The sequence below is a fragment of the Neocloeon triangulifer genome, unplaced genomic scaffold (assembly GCF_031216515.1).
Source record: "Neocloeon triangulifer isolate White Clay Creek 2 clone unplaced genomic scaffold, ASM3121651v1 ptg000014l, whole genome shotgun sequence".
In the NCBI taxonomy this organism is placed as follows: domain Eukaryota; kingdom Metazoa; phylum Arthropoda; class Insecta; order Ephemeroptera; family Baetidae; genus Neocloeon; species Neocloeon triangulifer.
In genome coordinates this window covers 25274284-25300573 of record NW_026775556.1, presented here as the reverse complement: position 1 = coordinate 25300573, position 26290 = coordinate 25274284, and the positions used below count along the sequence as shown (strand labels likewise).

The following is a 26290-nucleotide window of genomic DNA, read 5'->3' as shown; positions in this document are numbered from 1 at the left end:
AACGTGCTTGTGAAATTCGACCAATTTTCGGTCCAATCTGCTCACACCATCCCCGTTCGAGCGCCGTATTAAATGAACCTCTGTGTTTGTTTTGCGCCCGCTTTATTATTAATTCGGCCGGCGCGCATATCATTATTTCCGCTCGCGCCTTCTCCGATTTCCCTGTGTGCGCTGATGAGAGCCCAACATTTTCTGCCTCGCCGTGTTTGCTTCATCACACACACGCGCCTCAAACAATCGGTTTGCTTTGAGCAAAATTTATGCAGCTCTCTGATTTCAATGCTTTTGACACACAAGCGAAATATAATCTATGTAAAAATTTATTTCCAGCGCAAATTTTTTTCAAAATCATGATTTTTTATGAAAAGTTGAAATGAGAAGAATGTAAAAAAAATATGAATTGTTTTATATAAATTCAAAATTTAACTACATTTTTGCCTCCAGTTTTTGAATCCGTAGACATTTCATGCTTTTAGTAAAAATTAAAGCATATTTGAAAAAACTTTTTAAACCAGTAGTCATATGAAATATAAACATCTTTCAAAAATGCGGATTATTAATTAAAAAAAAAAAAAAAAAATGAACTGAACTAAACTTGAATAATTATATTTTTATTTAAAATAAGCATAGAATTTTATATTTTTTCTCCCCATTTTTTTCCAACTTACTGAACTTTCAAAACAGGCATTAATTTTAAAAAGCAGTTAAAGCTGAAGTAATTATTATTTAAAATTAGATAGTTTTATTTAAAGTTATAAATTTTGAATAAATTTTGCTATCTAATTGTTTTTTATTCTATTCTATTATTTATAAAATTAGAACAAAATCATTTATATTCTAATTATTTTACTGTTATATATTTTACAAACAGCTTGTTGGCTGAAACATGCTGTAATTTTTAATATATTTAGTCGTTGATATTTCTAAAACAACGACTTTTTACCCAGTTTTTCCTCAAATTTAAATAAATTTGAACAGCCGTCGAGAGTACACATTTATTTAATTTTTCAGAACAAACAACAAACAATTAATCAAGCTTGGCTACACAAATTCTGTTTTCATTTCTCTTCGGCAAACAGCGGCCGCAGAGCGCCCAAAAAGCACACACTTGATTTTTTTGTGTTTGATTAAGTTTAATTACACGGTGGTATGTGTGTTTTTTTGTTTGACTGATTTCCTTAGTAATTAAAAGCCCAATTATCTCTTCGATCAAAATAAAACACACATAGAAAGCGAAATTTATTATTTGTCCCAAAAAAGCATTCTTTTTAATTTATCCGGCCAAAACACTAAAGCAGGCTTTTTTATTTTTTTATTTCGCCCAAACACGGACAAAACAGACAACATGAAATCCCCGCGGGTGATTTTAATCAGCGAAAGTGCGCTGGAGATATATCCATTGGATCCGACACGCGAAACAAACAACCTCATTTCCTTGGAAGTGTCACGCGAGAGATCGAGGGAGGAAATTCGGACCATTCCGAGTCGGATTTCGATTGGCGGGACGTGTCTGCGAGCAAATTGAATCGGCCAGCAGCACTCCCCAAGGACTGATCTAATTTTCAATTCCATCGATTTGGGCCGCGGATAACCAAGGAAAACAGCGAGCGCGCTTCAATTGGAAATCGCCGCGTAAATCTCTCTCTGTGTGTTCGTGAAAAGCGGAGAGTCGACAGAAATATATACGGGGACTTGGTGAGGGAGATACAGACCGGCGTTGGCATTGGTCGCCTCGTTCTCCAGCCATTGCGACATAAATTCACCGGCTTTGTGCAACCCTCTTATCTGCACATACTGGTAGTCCCATAGTTTTTTTTTTTTTTTTAAATTCTTCCAAACAGGATTTCTCTTGTAATTTAATGAAAAAAAGTGGAGAAGTACTTGTTTTTTTTAAATAAAACTGCAAAATTATTTTACTCTGCTAAAGTAATTTGTGCAGAATAAGAATTTTAAAAACGTCCACCACCTGCGCTGCATTGCTGACAAGCGGCACAGCATCATACCCAATGAAATGGGAAAAATCAGATTACCTTTGCAACTTCATTCTAAATTTCAACTTCTTACTAATAAAAAGTTCTAAATTTATTTCAAAGTGATAAGATAAAAGTTAGACAAGAATAGGAATAATATTTTGTTTCGAAAAACTATTTGAAGAAAAAAAAAGCTTAAAAAGCAGATTTTTTCATTTCTTTGCACAAAAATGACTGAATGAAACTCTAGCCTGTTAATTCTGACTTTTTTCGCTAATATTTTTTTTAAACGAAAATTGTTTTGGTAGAAAAAAACGACTTTTCATCAGTTTTTACTTTTGTGTCCTGCCGGAATCAAATATTTTTATTCGCCGGAAAAGTCGTGTGGAAAATATGAACGCGTACATATACAAAGGGCGAATTAAACATTCAAATAATAACATTTCTCGGAGGGAGATGCTGGGTGGGCGAGTGGTGTGTGCCGGAACGAATTTTGCATTTTTAATTGCGGCGGTAGGAATAAGCAGCGGAAGAGGGCCGAAGGCGACGTGCAGCGCAGGGAGGTCACGAAAAGAACATGGCGTCGCGCAAGAGCAGCAGCAGTCACGACGGCCATTGCAGTCAGGGTGTGCACGTTTTTCACCGTGGGCGTGATCAAAAATGGGCAAAAAAGCCAAAGGGGATCAAAAAACGGACCGAGACGCACCTGCCTGCACGGCGCAGCCTGCCATCTGCAGGGCCCCGCTCGCATGCACGCACCCGTCCACTCTCTCACTCGATCCCCATTTATAATTAATGCATATAAATTCCAACTTGCAGCACGCGAAGACTGCTCGATGGCCGCGTTTACCTTAAATAATTTATTACGGGCGCGGAAATTGCCCGGCGCGCATCAATAATGCACAACGCCGGCATTAATCACTGCTTTCCGGCACCACTGAATTAATTTTTTTTATATATTTTCTCCTTCCTGCACACTCGACAACTCCAGTCAGGTGCAGCCGTTTTTTTTTTTTTCAAATTTACTGCGTCACTCAACCGGCGACGAATGTACTTGACAGAGAGAGATCAATGATGGGGCATCTTTTTGAAGCTCAGATTTGCTTGTCATGAAGGATTTTTTGTGTTTTTGAAAACGTCCCCCTAGGGTTGCGTTTCCCTAAAATGGAGCGGAGACGATAATGGAAGAGGGGAGCGAAAATTTTCCTAATAAGTTGAATTTATGGCTGCCGAGCAGAATTAGCGGCAAGCAAACTCCATCAGGAGGCATTTTTCATTTTAATGTGGCACGTTTCGTCGTTTTCCTCTGCACCACGCGTCGCCGAGAGGGAAATACATAAAAGCACTCGCGGAATTACAAAAATTATTAGAATATACATACACGTACGATTTTTGGCGCAAAAACAAATAAACTGCTTCATCTCCGCACCACCGCAGATTATAAACACCGGGCCGGCGAAAAACGCGTTACGAAAATCCATTCTGCTCCCACGTTATCCAAAAAATGTGCTTTTGTGTTTCCGACTTTTCCTTTTTTAATTACGAATCGCGGCAAGCGAATGAAGCATTATGCAATAACAAACAGCGAAACAATGGCAGCTCAGGGAAAATAATTTACACGTGCCCATTATTTGACCACTTTTTCTTCCTCAACAGGAAAACAAGCTCTGACAATGTGATTTAAAATAAGAGTAGAGATTTCCTCCGAGGATTTCTGAGTTTTTTCCAGAACAAAATCACAATATTCATTTTATATCAAACTCTAAACCCAAACGAGGAAAAAGCCGATTTAAAATTAACTTTCAAACGCTTTCAATAATGGTCTATAAACAGTTATGAGTAGATTTGTTCTACACATTCTTCACAGGCCAAGAATAATCTGATCACACGATTTCTTAATAATCTTTCCAAGAAAAAAAATTATGACTGCCAGTTAGTACCAGATTGATTTCTGGAGGAATTATAAAGTTATAAGTTATATTGTGGTATACAAGTCCACAGTGTAAAGATTAAATAATTAAAATTGAATTGAAATCATAACTTGTATTTTTCATAAATTAATGCAATATATGACATATTTTTCAGTGAGAAACATTCTTCGTAATTCAAAATTAAAATGATAATAGAGCATTACAAAATATCTCTAACAAATAGAAAAAGATTTAAAAGCATCTGCGGATTCAAATCCTATAAAAGAAGACATTTTGTCTCAAAGAAACAAAACAAAAGTTCACCGAAAATATAATTCCACAAATATAGACATTGATATTAATTAATTAACCAATGAGGACTCACGCCGCGTGAGACGTGACGCTGAATATTTAGTAAAAAGAAGGTCTTTTAAAATTAAATAATTAACAACCAAGGACTCACGCGCGTGAGACGTGACGCTGAATATTTAGTAAAAAGAAGGTCTTTTAAAATTAAATAATTAACAACCAAGGACTCACGCCGCGTGAGACGTGACGCTGAATATTTAGTAAAAAGAAGGCCTTTTAAAATTAAATAATTAACAACCAAGGACTCACGCGCGTGAGACCTAAAGTTGAATATTTAGTAAAAAGAAGGACTTTTAAAATTAAATAATTGACAACCAAGGACTCACGCGCGTGAGACCTAAAGTTGAATATTTAGTAAAAAGAAGGTCTTTTAAAATTAAATAATTAACAACCAAGGACTCACGCGCGTGAGACGTGAGGCTGAATATTTAGTAAAAATAAGGACTTTTAAAATTAAATAATTAACAACCAAGGACTCACGCGCGTGAGACCTAAAGTTGAATATTTAGTAAAAAGAAGGACTTTTAAAATTAAATAATTAACAACCAAGGACTCACGCCGCGTGAGACGTGAGGCTGAATATTTAGTAAAAAGAAGGTCTTTTAAAATTAAATAATTAACAACCAAGGACTCACGCGCGTGAGACCTGAAGCTTATTATTTTTTAAGAAGAAGTTAATTTAAATTGAATTAATTGTAACAACCAAGTTCTTACACTCACAAAACATTTGAACGAATGAGCAGCTATAAGGAAAAGGTTTACGTCAGTTTACGTAAAAAACGACCGAAAATGCGCTATTTTCGAGAAACAAAGTGGATTTACATCTAGGCAGTTTTCTTAACTTCTTTCAAAAAAGAATTTGAGGAATTCAAAAAGTTTCAAGATATTTCTAAAATGAAGCTGATCAGCTTTTTCATACATTGTCTTTTTTCAAAATGTATATTTTCAGCTTTTTCTCTATTGTTTTTTGCTGTGCATTCTTGGCTATCGAACGGAAAATATAAATTTAAAATTAGAACTGCATCAATTTCCTAATTTTGGTCTCTATTTCAGAATTTAAATATGAAAAGTCTTAAAATGCCAAAAAAGGTCAAAATGTAATTTAATCACAAAGGTAAAATGTAAAATGTGTAAATTCGTGGGTTTTTTCTAAACAATTTTGGCATTCATAAACTTGTCGAGCTATGACATAGTTAAAAACAGACTCTACTGCTTTTTTGTATTTTTTTTTTTTTTTTTTTAATAATAAAATAAGTGAAACAAAAATTCCTATTTCAAATGTTTATAAATAATTGTGAAATAATGAAAACTGCAAAGTAATGTTCCAATGGAATAGCTTTTGTGTGGGAAAAATGATGATAAAACATATCTACGGAAAAATTATCGTCTTCCCAGTTTCTGCTGGTGATCCTTCTCTGAAGGGAATGATTAACTGCTCAAAAATAGCGTCAACTCGTTTGCTCAAAAGCAACTCTTTGCAACTTTGTGGCAGTGTTTGTCCTGATTCGCAATTCACGATTAGCAAATACGAAAACGCGAAGGAGTGTTTGAAGAGCCGCTTTTCAAAGCACCGACGTGTTTGAATTTCCTGCGCCCAGCGTTTGCTTGCTCAAGTGACAAATGAAAGCAAGCAAAAGAGTTAATTTACTCAAAGCTTGGAGTTCAAAAAGAGACCAAATTAAAAAGAGTAAAAGAGAGGCAAGTGAAAAATTATATAAGTGAGTTGCATGCCAAAAGATTACAAATATTATATATATATTTTTTTTAAACATTTTACGAAAAGGACCATAATGCTTTCATCAGTTTTAAAATGATTGAGCAAGGAAAAATTATCAATAATATTCTGAATATCTGACAAAGTTGGAATAAACACCGAATAAATTGTGTATCGGCCATACATTTTATTCCTTCTCTTCAAAGTTCAAAAAAAAAAAAATATTATTTTTCAGTTTGTTATAGATGTTACTTTTTACACACGAAATTGTATTTTACTTTGTAAATAAATTTTTATACTTGAATGCTTTTTAGCTACAGTTTGAAACATTATACAGAGTTTTTCATTCATTATTATGGTCTTACAATTAGATTCATGTAAGAATCATTTTTGACCGTTTCATGCATCCAAGGTTATAAAATGCATTATGTAGATAACGACTTAAGTTTAATTTTAATATTCATGATTAAATTCAAGTAAATCACAGTATCAGCTCATTTAAACTGAAATTACAAAATTAAATGTTTACCAAAAACTTTAAAACTCTGTGGAACTTTTTATTCCATCAATGTGGTTTTGAAATCGTATAATCAGAGAAAATAAAACAAAAAATTATATGACAGATATATTTAATTACCAAAGTAAATTGTAAGTTTTCCTGATTTCAACACATAAAATTAAAGTTCCACTTACCAATATTTTTTTTTTATTTTCATATTTAGACTTCAATGAAACGCGCACTAACCTGTAGAATGATTGCCTACAATTTTTGCGTTCTGCTTGTTAAGTTTGATTTATAATGAAATCATTAAACAGTTCAATTATTGAGGTTTGTTAATTCCTGCAATCTTATTATAATTCACGATGAATATTACAAAATATTGGGGGCCTCAAATGTTCTATATAGTACCGCAGAGAAACACTCATAGTCTCGTCGATAGCAACAATTTTATGCTGCTCAATAATGATTTATATTATTCTTGATTGAATTCTCATAATTAAAAAGTAAAGTAAGCAGCATAATTATAAAATAAATATTTCTTAGAGATTGTACCTGAAGAGCGTATTCCTTTTAGTTGTACAGCCATAAATGTGGACAATAATTTCACTCAGTGCTCAATTTACTATTATTTAACGTAAGCAACAAGTTCACTCATGGAAATCTCCGCGTTTACTGAAATCTGCCTATCTTGAACGTACTATTTATATAAAAATCAGACGAAATTTTTTCATTTTATTTTTACTCATTTTCTGGCTGCCACTCAAATCGGCGGAAAGTTGTCCGTGATGGATTCCCACAAACTTGAAAAAGAAAAGCGATCGATTTGTAGAAAAGCAAAAGCAGCGACGACTGGTATCGGCGATCAATTCACTCGCTCTCTCCTCTTTTCTTGAGGAAGCGCGCGCGGCCAGGTGCGCTCGCCGTTTGACTGGATTTTATACAAATTCGCCCGAATGCTGTGAGAAAATATTTTTCCGCGTGTTATATTCCTGAAATAACAGAACTAACATGTTTTTACAGCAACAAAAAGAATAACTAAAAAAAAAATACATTCACAGAAAAGCGAGTGGCCACGTCAATCCTGCGTATATTTTCTTTCAAAACTCGCTCTGTCAAAACGATTTTCAATTTTCAGCTGCATTTACAATTTTGTTCACTTTTTTGAAATGCGCAGATTTCTATTTTTGTTGTGTCGTCCTCTATGCTCTTTTTTTCTCCTGAAATATTTAAAATTATTTCATGTGTTTAAATATTTCTTTGAATAATGACATAAGATTATAAAAAAAAAAAAATATTAATGTTATCCTCGAAACTCAAATTTGAAAAGGGAAAAAATAATACACATATCTTATTATTTGATAATTCCGATATCTAATTCTGTGATTCCACTTCTTCAAGTTCTACAGGCATTGGTCTCGCAAATATGTGCAGTTAAAAATTTTATATTCTTTTATTTAGACTAATATCCACTACTTTTAATTTTTTATTTCCACGTCATTTACTACGTTAGAGAATTAAATAAATAACAATTTAAAGTATTTTATGGACTTTAAAATAAAATTATTAAGAATAGAAATTGTTATCTCTCCAGTTTGATTCAATTTATTAAATTCTATATTGTTTTTTATTCATTATATTCATACTTCAAGTGATATATAATAAGATTAGCTCAATGTTGCAAAACGTTTACTTTCTTCTTTGTAACAGATATATGTACCTAATAGTTTTAAAAACAAATAAAATGGGCGTCTCTTTTGCAATGCAAGAATTAATAATAATCATCTTGATATATTAATATTTTAACCATCAAATTTTGAAGGAAATATAATAATAATGTATGACGTATAACAATTGAATTTGTTACTTTGAAAAATACAACATTTGTAAGGAACACTAAGAAGGGAAAACATTTAAAAAGTATATTTTTTACACATGACTCAGGCGCTTGTCGTTTTTGACAACATCGATGATATTGTAGAATTACATAGGGGCAAATTCAAATCAAATTTGAATTGAAATTGAGTTCATTACGATTCATGAAATTAAAAATATTGGAAATCTTGCTCATGTTGCTAAGGAATGTACATTTTCAGGCTACTCCATATCTTGAGTAAAAAATATGTTGAAGTATCTAAAGATTTCCTTATCAAATCGCGCGTTTATTTTTATGAAAATTTTCCGATGCTAAATATAGTGGTCCAGGTTATTTTCAGTTTTAGTGTAATTTTTCAAAGGATGAGGAATAAACCTGACATTTGTTAATAGATGAGGGATTGGCACTGAACAAGCGTCGTCGCGTGGTCACCCAAGAAATTGAATCTATACTTGTATATAGCTGTGCACATATCTTCAGTAAGTTATTAATAAACAGGATATTTGTTAATCCTCTCTGATTAAATGTAAAATTTGAGAGGGGAAATCGTATTAAATGCTAATTAGCAGATTTTTTTAATAAAATCGTGAATATTATTCAGGGTTTTTTTTAAGGGTCAGTCAGGCCAAGACATAGTCATGTTAGGCCTGCTGTGCCCTTTTATGGTGGTTCAGAATGCACCCCTTAATTTACCCTTTATTTTATATAATTTTTTTTTAGTAAATCTTTTCTTTTTACATAATTTATTTATTGTATTTTATGAATTAAATTTATTTTGACGGCTTACCCTTAGTTTGGCTGAAACTTTTCTCATCGATTATTGCAATTTACAAAGAGCCACTTGAGTAATTGTATAGCCATTGGAGTGCTATTACAAAATGTGCATTTAAGAGTTCACCAACCAAGAACCAAATAATCATGCTCCCTTAAAGTTATTGTTGAATGTTTATCTCGGTTTATCTATATTTATATTAGTCCTATTTTTAATGTGAGAACGGTTAATTTCAATAAATTTCTTATCCACGCCATGAAACTTTTCACTACGCAGGGAAAAACGCGGTTCTCCACAATCGGGCGGCGAACACTCATCACTGCCTGATCAGCGAGTTTTTCCTCGCTCTTTATTAGCACTACGTGGACCATTTCAACATTTCTGTAAACATACTAACTATTCGCTTTATCAATCTCTTTTAATTTTTTAGCTACATATAAACAAATGTGATATCATATATGAATGTTTAAAAGATTTAAGATTGACCAGATATATCTCATGATTCCAGAATTCTATTAAAATTTAACTTCATTACATAACGGTGATTTCATATAAGATCTTCATAATCACTGCCCATTGAAAATTTTATTATGTTGTTATTTAGTTAATTAATTAATTACATGCAAGGAATATGTCACTCGTGTCTATGAAAATATGTTGTAAAAATGGAGTTATAATGTGAATTTTGATTCCATATTCTAGCAACCTTTTTGGCTAAAACTGATTTATGCTGCAGCAATTACAAAATAAATAATAATTGTTGTCTATTATATAATATAATATGTATTATAAGGATCAGTTCATTCATTAAATATCTTTTGTTTATATGTTGATAATAATTTTTGGAAATAAATTTACACAAGGAATTTAAAACTTAAGTTAAAGTTTGTTATCAGAAATTATATTTATATTTCCTGACACACAAAATGATTTTAATATATCACTATTTCTAATTAACATTAAAAAATTACTTCAACTTATGTGATCATATAGTATTTGAAAATTTTTACTGCAAAAGTTAAGTTTCTGAAATTAATTTCAAATATACTGCAAATTTCAAATTTACCAAATAATGCTAAATTTTTTAAACCAAATTAAAATTTATTTTCAATACTTTTCCTCGCTTCAGCGCAGAAAACGGAATCCAATTTTGCAGACAAATCTCCTTCCTAATGGACACGGCTCGGGGAAAAATGTACTTTTGTGTGTGTGGAATCGAGGGAGAGATAGCAACGAGAATATACCCGAAGGCATTTGCACGCTGCGAACACAGAGAGCGAGCTCGAAAATCCTCTTCAACCTTTTATTTATTTTTCTGAGACGTTTTCGAAAGGTTTTTTGTTATTTTTGCAGAGTGCGGCGGCAACCAGTTTTGCGCCGCCGAGAGGGCCAATGACGAGCCGCGCGGAGGAAAACTGTTTTATCTGCATAGCGAGAGCAGATCGGTAAAAACAAAATAAAAAACGAGTCGTGTAGGAAACAAGACGAGCGTGAAAAAATATAAAAGCAGCAGTCGGAATTTTGGGGAAAAATATATACACAGACGGGAAGGGTTGGTTTCTTCGATAAATGGCCGCTGCCGGAAAAAAACTCGCACACGCAGCACGAAAAAAAGCAGCGTATCTATCTGCAGGCGCCACCATTAGTGCAGGAATTTATTTTAATATTTTTTCTGCTGACCAAACGACATCGGCCGGGTTTTTATCACGAGGGTCCCATAATAATGATTAGCTCTCTCTCTCTCTCGCGCGCTCCCGCCCGACCGCCCTCTCGCCGGCTACATGCAGAATTTTTTTCATTCCCTCTGTGTGACACCAAGCAAGTCACATTTATACTCTATGTATGCACGTATATGTATATTCGGGTTGATTATTGAATCCTCCAGCCGCTGCTCTTTTTCGTATTGATCCTGCTGGTCCGGCGGCGGCGGCTTTTTGTTTTCGGTGCGCGCGGCCGTGAGAGGCGGGCTGCCTATCTGCCATTGCCGAGCCTCCCCCGCACCCTGCGCTTTTCGCATTCACATTACGAGAGAAAAAAAAGAAGCAAAGGGTGGAGCCGCACGGGGGTGGAGTTTTGCGTCGGAGCACGTGTGGCATGATGGCCACGCTCGCGCTTTTTCCTCCGCACATCAAACGCGAAATAATAATTAACATTTAAGCCCCTTATCATAAGAACCTGGCAGGTCACGTCAAAACCACCAACTCACCTTTATATCATTCCAAAGCCATGCATCTGCAATTACGCAATTACATTTCGTACGCAGCCCTTTGAGTACCCACTTTGCACTGCGATCGAGTGTTTCTCTCTCTCTACTTTTGTTTCCGCCGCCCAGACGCGGCTTTGGCTCTCTGTGCGTGCGAATGTGTGCAGCCAACTTGCAAACGTGCCGCTGACAAATGCCAGAGAACGTGACTTTCGCTCATTGTGAGCATCAAAAGAGCTTAGTCCACGACAAGAGAATACTTTTTTTGCAAATAAATAATAATGAAAATATCAGAGGTGAATAACATTTTATTATAACATGTGCATTTTAGCCTGCAAGATTATAAACTTTAAACATTTTTGTGCTTATTATTGTGGCTGCTTGCCAAAGACTTGTCATTTCCAAATCTTTTTTATATTGAATGTTACATTTTCAATATTAATTGAAAAATACAATTACGAAATTCCATTTATTTTTTTGAGAAATATTTAATCTCGTCTCAATTATTACCATAATTAAACACATGAAAATTGACAAGATACTTTAAATTTGTGAATATTTGCTTCTAATACATACAGGAATTTTCTTTTTATTCATAACGCGAGATACATAAGATTTATTTGTCAGCAAAATATTTGAAAGCGTAAATTGGATGCGTCGTTTCTTGATGCTTGGGTGTGTAAATTTTTTTTGAAAATATTGTGAAAGTATCACGGTTACGAGAGTTACGAGAATGACAAGCATAACTACTAAATGAATCAAGACGAGTTAGATCATTGTTATTTATCAAATTTTGAAACTTCCAGTTTTTTAGTAGTTTTAAAATTAATAAGCATATATTTGTTTGCTGTTTAATTTTTAAATGTCTGCTTTTGAACAGGCAACCATTTAAATAAATTGTTCCAAGCGTTTCACAAGCTCCTCAATATCAATTTATTGTTTGTTAAATGAAAATAAATTAATAATGCGTTTGATAAAAAAAAATAAGCGGAAAGACCATCTTTATATTCATGATTCTAAATCATTTAAAAATTTATTTTTATCAGATTCAATTATTCCTTTAAGTTGCAATCCAAATTAATCTACAGACACATTCTTTTGACGACGAATAACATTTACGCAACTAAATATGAAACTTTTGTATTTAAGAATATATTCATTGCATGAATTGTCTTTCATTATACCCGGGTAAATGACTTTCACAAGTTTAAACCCAGTTAAATTAATTTCGAAAATCATTAAAGCCAGTTAAATGACTTTCTAAAGCAATAAATCTAGGGTAAATGACTTTCGAAAGTCATTAAACCCAGTTAAATGAATTTCGAAATTCATTAAACACACAATATCAATTACAACAGGTCCCATATTATTTATAAGGAATCTTTCTTGAGTCTGCGATGTGTTTTGTAGTTTATCAACAAATAGAATTGAATTTTAATAAGGCAAAGAATAATTTTCTATATTCTTAGCCTTACAAACACAGCCAATATTTCCAAAATTTCTAAAATATTTCATTGCGATCTAGGGCTGTGTTGTCTAATTTTATTTCTTTCTCACAAACGTTCAATAGTTTCCCTCTTTTCATTATTCAAAATAGTATAATTTTAACCTGTCAGGATCCGAAGAGTCTAATAATTCTTATTATTTTTATTTATTTATTCTTTTTCGTGTCAGGTCAAGACAAAGTCTTGTCGGCCTGTGCCCTTTATTAGTGATGCAGATGGCACCACCCAATATCATTTTTATTTTGGGAACACTAATATATGATAAAATTGAAATTAAAGTTTTTTAGATTTCACAAAGGTTTGTGATAGTGCGTCAATTTTTAGTTTCATATTTCTCCTATTAAAGTTTACATTAATTCCCGGAGGCAAAAACATTTTAAAAATTGCAAACTCATAATTAGCTTCTGAGGCTACAGGAAAATAATGGAGAATTTCAATTAAATTGTATTTACAAAAGATTGTTGTTTTTTGAGATGGTAAATTAATAATATATATTGATTGATTATACAAATAGGAATTAGATTCATTGAATTATTGCTGTTTATTCCTCACAAATGAAGTCACAACGAGGAGAAAAACTGAAGTAATTAACAGCAGCACCTCTAGAGAATTAAATTTCATTGAAAAAATACTGCAATTAGCGCATAAATGTTTAACGTAAATGATTTATTACAAAAAATAATTTTATTTTCGGCTTTTATTTTAACGCATTAGATTTAATTCTAATTTTTCGTTTCAAAATTACCTTTTAAAACACCACATTAATGAATTTTAAAGAAATTAAACAAATAATAAGACCGCAGTATTTCTTTTTCAAAAATGATCCGACATAGTCGCGCGTCTCTACGTGAGGTTTTTTAAGAACTTGTTAAAGAACAAATTATTATAGTAAGCAGAAGTCCCGTAAATTTTAATCCATTAGTAAAATCCTTTTTCATATTTTCAATTGTATCATAATTCTGCCAATTCTGGTCCAAGTAGAGGCTCAATAATTATAAGTTATTTTTGTGCTCAGAGATTTTCAGACGCCAAAGAAAATTATGCTGTAAAGCTGTTTTTCAATTTTTGGTCCATATCATTTTCTTGGAACACGTTGCAAAAATGTCACTTGATCATTTTTGAATTTTATCCTTAATTTTGATAATTGGTGTGGCGTGCAAAATAAAAAAAATTTGTAGAAATTATAAATAAAGTAAATAATCTATTTTAGGAAGCTTTTATTCTAATAAACTTATGTTAATAGATAAATTTCAATAATTTTAATTTACCAAGATCTTGCATTCATTTATGATTTAATTAATTTGTAACCACTGGAGTCATTACACTTTTCGTTATTAGAGCCTTTCCAAATTTTTATGGATATGCTCAATTTAGTACAACTGTACACAAAAAAACTTATAAGCAAATCAGATTTTGTAATTTATTTTATTTTATAAAGTAAAAACATAAGTCTACATATAAGTGCGCGCGAGAAGGAATATATTTTAGATTAAACGGTATCATTCAAATCAATATTTTGTGGCGTGCTTTGAATTGCGCTTTAATACCTAAAGAAAATTACAAATTTCCTCTGAAAAATAATTTTTTGAAAAGTAAAATTTTAAAATAAGTTAAGAGTTAATTACATTTTTCACTTTTGCTGTTTTGTTTTCACGCTGATTTAGTTTTATTTCTAATTTCTACAAATGAGCTTTTAGTGCTGTCATTATTTTTTACAAAATACTCGTCTTTCATAATATTGCAAGCAAAGGAATGCGCCGCGCGCTCTTGGCGAACGTCCGAGTGTGTGTCGCGCGGCGAGTGCCCGCGGCCTGGGCGGAGTGACCCGCGCTCGCTCGGCCTCACTCGCGGTCGGACTGCCGTTTTCTCCGTGGGCACCAAGAAACCTGTCCGCATTAAAGAACACTGGCCCAGATTATTCGAATCGCAGCATTTCACTTAGATGCTCAATTCCATCGGGGGCGTAGCTCAGATGGTAGAGCGCTCGCTTAGCATGCGAGAGGTACCGGGATCGATACCCGGCGCCTCCAAATTTACCCTTTTTGCATCCACAGAACGTCCCAAAATGTTGCGTGCGAGGGTTTTGCGGCACATACTCAAGCTGTGTGCTATTTTACAATTAAATGCAACAGGGAGTTCTTTTTTCCCATATCATCAAGGCGGATTTAAAAAAAATCACATAAATTTTGATGGCATCTTTAAAACTTAAAACAGAAAATTCAATTATGGAATCAAATTTTAGTTATGAATTTTAATAAAAAATAAACAATTAAAGTTCAGCCCACAAAGATAGTATATATGACACTTTTTTGTTGTTTTAATTTTGCTGTTACATCAGAATATGGTTTCATAACAAACAATAAAATTATAACGTTATAGGTGTACATTTTCTAAAATAGTTACAAATTTTTCACATTGAAAGCAACAGAAATGTTGGAAGTGAAATATAATGTAGTTTGAGAGGATTTAATTTTTTCATTACAAAGTTAGATATGATAAAAAAAGAAAAATAAATAAAATGGTTAAAATAAATAAATTAATTTAAATGCACAATAATGCAGTCAAATCATTCAAACTTAACAAATATATGAAAAGCTCAATTTCCCCAACCAATCCAAAACGAATGAAATGAACTTCATTTTTTTTCTGTCAATTTTCATCTTTGCTCTTCATCATCAAATAACGATATACAATCAATAGGAGCATTAAATCATAATTCAATTATAATTTAGACAAATAAACCACATTAATAAGTTGTAAAAAAATTGTATATAAAGATCAAATTGGGCTGTGCTTTCTGCGCTACCAATAAAGGGCACAGTCGAACAAGACTTTGTCTTGGCCTGGAACCTAAAAATATAAAATATTACATTAACAATTTTTTTCTTAAAAATTTTATTCTAAAACATAAACAGAGTGCAAAAAGATTCAACGTCAATTATAAGAACCTCTATATTATTACATAGAAACATAATATTCTAGTCCATTATAGTAAAAAAGAACCTTGTGTAAAAATATTTAGCTCATCAGGCCCGCCAGCTAAAAATCACAGTGATTTCTTATATAGTTACTTAAATCTCTGCTTGGCCCTGCAGTTGACGAAATTTATTACTGAATTCGAAAGAGGGATTATAAAAATCACACTAATGCAGTTTTCCACTTGTAGCCTGACAATAAGCAAGCTTTTTAAAAATTAAATTACAAATTCGACCTGCTTTGGAATTTTTAGACATATCTTGTCAAGCATGCAGAATATAAAATCCTTTAAAAACATTTGTTTAAAAGGAACTTAAATGCAAAAATTAGTTAAAATAGAATTTACCTACGCATTGGCGTGTACTAAAAACTTGAGCTCACATTCATAAATATTTTATTTGCATCTGAGAATCATTTCCTGGTCTCAAAAACGAAATTTTGGAGGCGCCGGGTATCGATCCCGGTACCTCTCGCATGCTAAGCGAGCGCTCTACCATCTGAGCTACGCCCCCGATGAAATTGAGCACCTAAGTGAATTGCTGCGATTCAAATAATCTGGGCCAGTGTTCTTTAATGCGGACAGGTTTCTTGGTGCCTACGGACAATCGGCAGCCAAGTTTTCTCAGGCCAGACAAGCGAGCGAGAAGCAGGCTCATGCTATGCATGCAAACTCTCTTTTTCATATTGTAGAAAAATTAAATGATCTTTTATTTTAATTTGAGATCATGTATTTTTTTAACATTTCATATTTGCACAGCATCAAACACGTGACCTGAAAAGTTAACATTTAAACTTTACTCAGTAGATAGAGAACAAAAATCACTAAAATCAATGCCCACGCACGATTTGCACTTGCAAGCCACAATAAACAGCCTAAAATGTAACTCACTGCGCGTGATTCTTTTAAAAAGTTCTTTATTTTCAGATGGGGTTGTATTTTTGATTAGGTTTTTTATTGTGTCAGGGGCAAATTTTCTTTCTGAGCAAACGTGCGTCTCACTCGCACTCTGATCTCAGATAATAAATCTCTAGCGCAATAATTGACAACACAATATTAAAAAAAAAAATATGAATTTTAGGCAAATATACGCAAAACTGGATGTATTGTCAGGAATATTTTTCTTGGTTTAACAAAAGCTGGACGTAAAAACTTCTATAAATATTCACAAGGCGTGTAAATAATATTACGTTGAATACAATTCAAAATCAAGAAGCCTAACTGCCTTACTTATTGCTAGCGAATTTAAATAAAAAATTGTAGCTTTTGTCTTTTATTTGTTTAAAATAAATCTAACAATTTTTTTTCTTCAAATCTGGAGTTTGCTTTTTCTTGCTCTCTATTCCTTTAAGTTCTCCAACAGCGTAATGATGTGATTTTGTTATTAATTATTTTACATAACCATAAATTATTAACAATGAATGGAAAAAAGGTATTAATGTAGCTTCGTAGCTTACTATTAATTCAGAGCGTTACAGGGTGAATTGTTGGAAATAATTTCCATCAAAAAACAGTGTCCCTTACAAAGTTAGTAAGAATTTGAACTAATTTATGCAAATTCAAACTATATATTTATTTCATATACGACGTAGTATTAAATTTTATTGCACCACGCAGGGTAGCTTACTCGTTTGCAATTGACTATAAAAAAATCTAAAAGAAATATTACAAACAAAATATTTAGTTACACAATCACTATTGAATTAATGCATTAGAGAAACAATGCAGAAGATTGGAAATTTATACAGATTTTTAACATCATTATAATTAATTAGTTATTATGTATTGTGTGCCCTAGAGTTATACAAACTCGATGTTGACTTTTTTTACAATTTTTGACTTATTGTATTGTTCAAGCTTTTTAGTTGTGAACATTGCATTTTAACATAAAAAACCAATATACAGAATTTGAAACTGGATTAATAAATAAGAGATTTTTATTGTCATCAGCTTTATCTTCTCGTCATTTTTATTTTAATGACATTAATTTATTATACAAATTATTTCAAGAAAATTAATTAATTTGTTTTAGCTCATTTAATTAACAAACTATTTTTAGTAAGCTGTTTAAAGAAAACTAATTAAAGCAGTAATTTTACACAAACGCCTATTTTATTATGGCATCTTTGGTGTCACGTGACAAAATTTTTTAGAACACGCCTACACATTTGCGCTTCCGATAGCGAGTGGGTGTAAAAGCGCCGCATGCAACACAATGCCGGAGACTTGAACGCGTGGTTGCTTTGGTGCTCATTTAACCAAGCGAAAATAACACGAGGAGATGATAAAATTCATTAGATGAGAAACTTCAATATTATGCAATATAAAAATAATAATTCACCCACTTTTTCAAGAGTTGGAAATTATTTAATCTATTTTTCTGTTTGAGCAGAATTGCACAAGTAAGAATACCTTTGAAATTTTTTATGAGATATGCTTCAAAAATTGAATTCAAATTGAAAAGATAGAAAGTCAAAAGCATATTAATATGTTCAACTTGAGAGCTGTATTATTGAATATTCTACACTTTGATTTTCGCTTTAATATGATAGTTGCATCAATTTTTTTTTTAAGATAAGACAGATTTTACTAAATTTTACGTGCAAAGAAAATGATAAAATTTTATCTCAACACACAAAAATTACAATCTGTTCTTGGCAAAAATAATCAATTCTGAGAAAATCTGAAGGAGGGGCTGGAGATTTTTCTCCAGCATTCACTTCTGAAAGTTCTGAACAAATGTTTAATCTCTGCTTGGCTCTCGAATGATGAATCGATTCACTTTGCATAAGAGTTGTGTGTGTGTGAATTCGCATAGCGCGATATGCAAATCGCTGAGACTCCAGTTCTTCCAGTCCTGGAGCGACCGGTGTGCGAATTCGTCTTCTCCAGCAACGCGGCAGCTATATAAATAGATCGAGCACGTTGGCTCTGACATTGGCGAGATTTATGACTCGTCGCGATACGTGTGTGAAATTATCCGGGGCCTGTATCACATGCACACACCGGCAGCACCTGGCACTGTATCGGCGCGTAATTATTTTTCAATGACTTTTTGCATAATGTACCGCGACGCACGCACATTGATACTCTGTATCTTTTATGCGTCATGCGTTTGTGTGTAAAACCTGCCGATCTCTTTTTCCTTCTCTGCCTTCTAACGATTTTCTTTATTCGTTAATAAACAAGGCCGCGCCCCTACATAGCTTTTGCACTTTGCTGGCACGGCGATGAGCAAAAAGGTGACTCTGAAAATAACCATCGAAGTTAACGGAAACAAACTTTCTCCGCCGATACAAAAATTTCCCCAATAACGATTCATTGAATCTGAAATATGAGCTTTGGAAGTTTGGAGAAATATAAGAAAATGAGGATTGATGATCGTATGATATGAATTAATATTTGTATTACAAACTGGTTCTTCCTCCATCGGTTTTTTTTCTGTTGGCTGTTTTTTTCGTAGAAACAATAAATAATGACTATTGTTGTTTATTTTTTAGTGAGTGTGAGTTTTTTTTCACAAGAGTTGTGTATATAAAATGATTAAAAAATCACAATGAGAGGAAAGGCCGAAATCTGATTAAGCACAGGATTCAAACATACAAATTATTTGAGCTGAAATAGAAAAGAATCACATCTTCGATCTTTAATTCTAAAGCAGATAAAATGAAATATATTAAAAGCAAAGCAATTAATGACTCTCTACAACTATTCTATAACACGTTTGATTGATTTTTTGCTGCTTTTGCAATCCTTTTCCCTTCCTCAATCTAATCAATGTTTAAGGAATTGAAAATCTAAAAGTTTAGCATTAAAAATCTTAATTTTCAATCATCGATTATGAGTGTTTATTTTATATTTTTTAGATTCATTAATAGTGTGTTTATTAAGATTTGTTCGTCAGACGACAATGCAAATTTTCTGCCGCAATTTATATCATTGTTCTACAAGATTTTTTGCCTAACAGCAAGAAGATAAAGTTCACTAGAAAGAATACGGGTCTTAGTGAATGCTCAACCTGTGCGACTGGTAAGGCCCACGACGAAAACTTTGTAACCTCTCCCGGGAAAATTAAAAGTAGTAAATTATTCATTTAATTAAATTCATTTTTTCCCAGCATTCAAATATTTTAACAAAATAAATTTATTAAAAGACTCGTGAAAATTTTTTTTAGTTGCAACCTGCTTAAACACAGGCCGTTTTTTACTTCAATGATGATGGATGCTACCTCAGTTGATTTACAGCAAAGAAAATATTTTGTAAAAACTAAAACGAAATCAACATTTTTTTTACATAAAAATTTATATAAATTAACTACGCTTAATGTTAAAAATAAACCCTGACAAGTGGTTTCAATAAAAAGTATAAAATAATGACGCTTAATTTATTTTTGTTAGTGGCTCCGAAATTTTTTATTAATTCACTTCAAAAAATCCGGACCAAGGTGCGAGCAGTTTGGCGTGTCTATTCGGTGGAATCCGTACGTCCCTTGAGGTTTTCCTGCACGACCTGGATCCTCCTGCGCGCCTCCCTGATGCCCTCGAGCAGTTTCTCATCTTCGCCAGCGATGACCTCGTCCTGCTGCCTCTCTTGAGATCTGAACATTCTGATGTTTTCCCTTGACTTGACCTTGCGCAAGGGTCCCGGGCCGTGTTCCTCCAACTCCAACTCCTTCTCTTGCTCCCACAGAATTTCACTATTGTGACTTGGCTGAGGGGCAAGTTTGGGCGCCTCTATGGCCTCTGAAGAACGCATCGGTGTCACGCTGCTGTTGAAAGAAATATTATATTTTTATGCAACACTTAAACCCTTTGAGTCTATAATTTCAATTATTGTTTTAGGACTGAATAGAATAAACAATTATAATAATAATAAAAAAAAAGATTTTAAATATTGACTGTAATATTGTAATTTTGAAACTTTTACATTATATTAAAAAAAAAAATATTTTAGCAATGAAAATAATTACTTCAATATATTTATCCTAGGATAGTCTTGTTAATAAGATTGCTATCAAGAAAGAACTAATGCTTATGGATATTAAAGTAAGCAAATAATGCAAAATTTTTTTTTCTCAATATTTAAAGTTCAAATTATTAAATTAATATTCATTGATTTATGAGGCGTTGGCAACGAAAACGCATAAAATTTTAAGTTTTGACACAAATTTTAAATAAACAATAAGCTATTGTTTAGGCTAAATAATTTAATTTCAAAAAATAAAAAGAGCACTTTGAGCTCAAATCAACTGTTCGTTATCAAGCGACGCTTGACAAGCGTTTAATATATTGTTTGATATCTCATAATAATAATATTTATATATATTTTTTGCATTTAGTTATTATTGCACAAATTAAATCAAATAAATTATGTGGAAAATTAAATATTCCCTTAAGGTTGTAATTTGTAAACACTTTCCTCTCTGTCTTCTTCCAAATGTTTAATTCTTTTATAAACCGAAAAGAATAAATAATAATAATTAATTGTCAGAATAATATTCATGTTTAAAAGATAAGATAAATTCTAATTAATTGCTTGAATAAAATATCTCTCATTTAAAAAACAAAATAAATAATTCGTCATAAAATCTTAATATTGATTCTCATGTTCATTTCATTAATTAACAAAGCATTAGATTACCTGGTACTATCTATGTCCTTTCTAGGAACCAGTTCACCACTCGGCTCCCTCCTGAGATGGAACACATTCTTAGAGGACTTTTCCGAGACGGTTTCCGCCCCACTTGTCACAAGCAGCGTGTCCTCCACCAATACGTCTACGTCCATCTCTTGGCCCCTTGTCAGGTCCGCCAAGGCTTCCGAGTACATGCAAACATCCGAGGAAGGACACTGCAAGTTTGCAAGCACCGGGCATTCTCGGAACTGCAGATTTAATTAAAATTATATATATTTTAAATTTATATTATTTTAATATTTTTTTATTTCAATAATTTATTATAATTATTTTTAATTATTATTATTTTTAATTTCAATTTCACCGAAATCTGAGGGTGGCCGCTGAAATTGTCCACTTCGATCGTCCGGCTCTGAGACGGTCCAAAACGGACCTGCAAGGGCTGCCCATTGGAATGGTAGGGACACCCGCGGCTGACACTTTGCCTGCCTTCGAGGTTGCCGACCTTATTGGAGTAATCATAAGGACAGTGGTGGTCGGGCTGTCCTTGCGAATGGTCCTGAAGGGCTGGAAATTCCGCATTCGCACTGCTGGGGGTGGCGATCAGCGTTGTGCAAACCAGCGTCTCCAGGTCGCGGATGACCTCCTGCAGGCTCGAAAGGCTTTCGGCGACCTCGCGGGCGCCGCTCGAGCTGGAAGAACTGCTTTCGTTGGTCGACATTTTTCGTTTTGGGATTTTGTACAGAAGAATTTGAAACGGTTGCGGCCAAAACAATGTAACGATTTTGAGTGCGAATTTGATTGTTGAAATTCGTTCTTGATTGTTGAGAAGCTCAAAATGGATGAAACAATTTCTTGAACAGACATTGTTGCTCAAGATTAAAATAAAATTCTTGATTTTTTGAGTAGCTGAAAATATATGACGGAATTTCTTTATTACTGTAGATAATGTTGCTCTAATAAATAAATAAAAAAACATCGACCTGATCAACCAAGTTTTCTTCTCACTTGTTTCAAAACATTTTATAATATTAATATTCCAAAAATTTACATGTTGAATAAGATTGTCATTATTATTTTTGAAGGAAATTAATTATAAAAGAGAGAACTCATTATAAATTTGTTTACTTTAAATTTATCGCAAGCAATGAAATCTAAACAAGTTCAAATCCTTAAGAAACCAGCGACGTGTAGCCCAGTTTTAAATTTTCATGTCACAAAAATTATTGAAATAATGACATCAATTCAAAATTTACTGTAAATATCACCAATGTCACTTTTTCGTGAAGGTTCATTAAAAAAATGTAAGGCTTACTTTATAGATCCTTAAAAAAACAGTTTTCCTTATCACATTAAAGAAATAAATAAACCTCCTTATGATTTTTTTTTTAAATTTTTACTATTATTCCTGTTCAGTATTAACAGCAGCGCATTAAAAAATTTAAAATAGATGAAACACGATTATATCATTATTAATTTTTTCAGTCTCATTTGGGATACTGGACACGGCAGTCAAAATAGAAATCACGACAGCAAAACATCTGCATCATTTGGGATACCGGAATCCGCTCTATAGATGACAGTCCTACAGATTTGTTAAAATTCACGATTACCGAAAACAAAAATTTATTTTGTACAAGGTGAGGGAATCCGTGACCAGCGAATTAATACGTCTCAATTTAAATTGCGGCCTTTTTCACCGCTCGTTTTTTAAGGCATTCATTGTGAAACAATCCCTTGATAGATTTCCCAAATCTCTCGTTACAAAAATCAGAAAAAGCTGACGCAGCCCGCAGCCCTCAATTTCAATCTTTCCTCCACTTCCTCGACAAATAATTTACAATTTACCAGTAGATTATTCAATCTCGAGCATTTTTACTTTTCACTTTTACTTACAATGGAAAGTCGTCATCTTTGCTCAGAAATTTCCTTCTTGACTCAATCTCGTAAGACAGAATCGGCGCGATTTTCAATTCATTTTATTCTCTCGCAACAAGTCATACGGAATGTTGCGAAGTTGAACAATTTTAGTCGGGTATCAATGGACAGCATACTAAATTAAAGTACGTTGCCAACATTGCAATTTTCTTTCTTCTTATATAATGTGTTTTCTAATTGTATCACCAGATGATTGAAAGGTAACAATCCCACAAAATTAAAGCTATTTACAATTTTCTTTTGCCGTCAATAAGGAGCTCGCCGGTCTTTTCTTTAAATTATACAATTCAGGCCGAAATGGCCTGCTTGATAATATTTTAATGACAACAGGCCGCGTAAGAAATGAGCGTCAAGCCGCCCACGAAGCGTTTAAAGCCTCGCAATATCTTAATTAGAGATGATAGAGATATGGGGTGACAAGACGGATTCCGGCGTTTTGTGAGATTTTCTCCGACTTGCCCACTCCGTCATTGATCACAACGTTAATTTACTTTCAGGAGCTCGGCAGTGAAAAAGGAGCTCTTGCTCGGGAAAGATTGCCACCAGATTTTCGATTAGCTGGACATAATAATTAATTTTTATCATTAAAAAAAATAATTATGTTGTGTTCAAGAAATGGAAATTTGAATATGGCAAATGCAATGAAATCAGTAAGTAAAAAAATCAGCGTGGCTAAAAGGAAAAAGCTGAATTTGGTGGAATCAGGTAATAATTACATTATACAAATTATTATTGAAAAAAAATTAAATCATTTTGAAAATTATAAACATTTCAGGCTAAAAAGTAAAGAGGTTTTAAGACTTTCTTACTCAAAGCTGCGAATATTTTAAATAAAATTCAATATGAAAGTCACTTTGTATTGAAAAATCATTCTTGAAACCAGTTTCATAAAATGAATAAAAGAATGGAGACCACAATTTCTATCTTATTATCATGTTTATTGTACGAGACGAAGCTCAAATTTTCCCGAAAATTTTTTGCCATATTTGGAAGATCGAAGTCCGCAATCAGCCCCTGACAAAGTCAAATCCACCCTATGATTTATTCATAAAATTTATTTTGTGATTTCAAATCAAGTCAAATGGAGCAGCACATCTGATAATGAGGAGAAAAAGTGGCGACGCCATACTTTAATTAAATGAGCGTTGGGCGGCGGCGAGAGCGCGGGGCATTAGCGCGTGAGTTATGGGCTAATAAAACATTTTATTCCTTGTAAAAAGCGGCGGCCTGGCGGGCGGCATTAATTTTGGTTTGGCCTCGAACCAAGGACCCGGGCCCGGGTGACCCGTTCTCCGGCGGCGATTGGTGCTCGCGAGCACTCCCAGGCGCGGTGTCATTGGCTCTCTGTCAATTCGGCGCCGCTCTTTTCAGCTAATAAAATGCAAATCAATGCCTCGCTCTGCCTGCCGTGTTTGCACACGCCAAGTACATGTGACGTCAACTGCACGAAAACACGAATTGCGAACCTCCAAGGCATATCCCGAGCTTTTTCCAGCTACACCCTTTGTTTTAATTAATTTCGTCCCTGCCCGTCTAATCATGCTCTCACGTGAGCCACCCCCGAGTCACGTGACGCGCGGATATGCAGCTCGGGCAGCATCCGAAATTGGTGCTGCCGCCGAAATTATACACACAGCGCACCCGTCCGGTTTAATTTACGACTCTTTTCCCTGAAATTGCTCGGCGCTAATTGAAAACTGCGTCTCTTCACGTTTTCGTGTTTGCAAAAGAGAGGAATTCGCAATTTTAATTTTTCCAAATGCTCCTGCTGCTGCAATGACAGAAATTGGAAAAATAAAATTCGCGTTCTCTGATCGATCATCCGTCTCTTGTAATCAAAATTTCTCTGCAATTAATAAATTTTGGCAAAAAAATTCATCCAGTTTCTGGACGAGACCGAAACCAAGCAAATCCTTTATATTGCTTCCACTAGTATTTATTTTTCCCTCAATAAAATATTAATTTTTTGGATGAAAACAAAAAATACAGAAAATACAATATGAGTGAAGCAGAGATTGTAAAAAAAAATTGTTTCATTTTCTCGTTCTGTGGTTGATCTGTTTAACCACAATTAATTCAAAATTGACTTAAGTAATTTCAGTGACGATGGAATGCAATCAGCAATTGATCTCGCGAGTAATTGATACGGTGGAGTGCACGCGGAAGTGGAGGGATCGCATTCATGCGTGCGTCGTGCGTGTCTGGCCTATGCATAATGATCTCCCTAATGTGCGAGTGCGCTATTGTGTGCGACTAGAGCACAATGATGAAATAGTGCGTGCCGGTGGATCAAGGGGCTGCTCTAGCTACACACGCACGCACTTCTAAATAGGCCGCCGAACCTGTTCTGCCCCGGTCGGCGGCATTCAACCCCACGTCAGGTGCCAAACCATCAGAAAAAAAATGCGCGCGGCTCTCATTTTTGGTCTGTTTCTATTTTTCTTGCGTTTCAATTTACAACAAAATTATAATTTTCAAATCGAAATCGCAACGCAAATTTTACAGGGTCTACAAGTGCCTCTCAAAATGTAACGCAACTCATTACGATAATTCTATTCATGCAGAATAAAAGTGGGAAAAGAAAATTTGTCCTACCTTCATTTCCGTCTTTTTGAAGCGCTTCAGATGGCGATGTAATCCCCTGGAATCAGAATAAAAGAAAATTAGATGTTATCAACGTAAATGTTGCAATTTTTCATTTTTTGACCAAAAATTTTTTCAATGGCGCAATTGGAAAAAAAATATATGATCAGCTGCAAATATCTGAAAAAGGGGACATTAATATTATTTCAAATAAAATTTATCAACGCTCACCTGTAAAAAATCTTAAATATAAGTTTTTAATACTTGTTAACTATATTTTTTTTTTAATTGGCTCAATAAATATTTTCCTGAGTAACTAATAATCTTGGTGGTTTAGGATTTA

The 26290-nt window shown here is 33.5% G+C and overlaps 1 protein-coding gene and 2 non-coding genes across 7 annotated transcripts in view; 1 reads left to right on the top strand and 2 right to left on the bottom strand.

The window, feature by feature from the left end:
- LOC132200474 (uncharacterized) overlaps positions 1–26290 on the bottom strand; it is a 230440-nt gene that overhangs the window by 107694 nt on the left and 96456 nt on the right. For all 5 annotated transcript variants that reach the window (XR_009442164.1, XR_009442163.1, XM_059625959.1 and 2 more), the window contains exon 4: positions 25960–26005. Coding sequence is in view for 3 of the 5 variants with exons in the window: in XM_059625959.1 (XP_059481942.1) it covers positions 25960–26005 (46 nt within the window). In the remaining 2 variants the exon portion in view is untranslated. The remainder of the gene's footprint in view (positions 1–25959; positions 26006–26290) is intronic.
- Positions 14776–14848, top strand: Trnaa-agc (transfer RNA alanine (anticodon AGC)). Its single transcript has one exon. It is a non-coding gene; the product is annotated as a tRNA-Ala (tRNA).
- Trnaa-agc (transfer RNA alanine (anticodon AGC)) lies at positions 16234–16306 on the bottom strand. The gene has a single exon. It is a non-coding gene; the product is annotated as a tRNA-Ala (tRNA).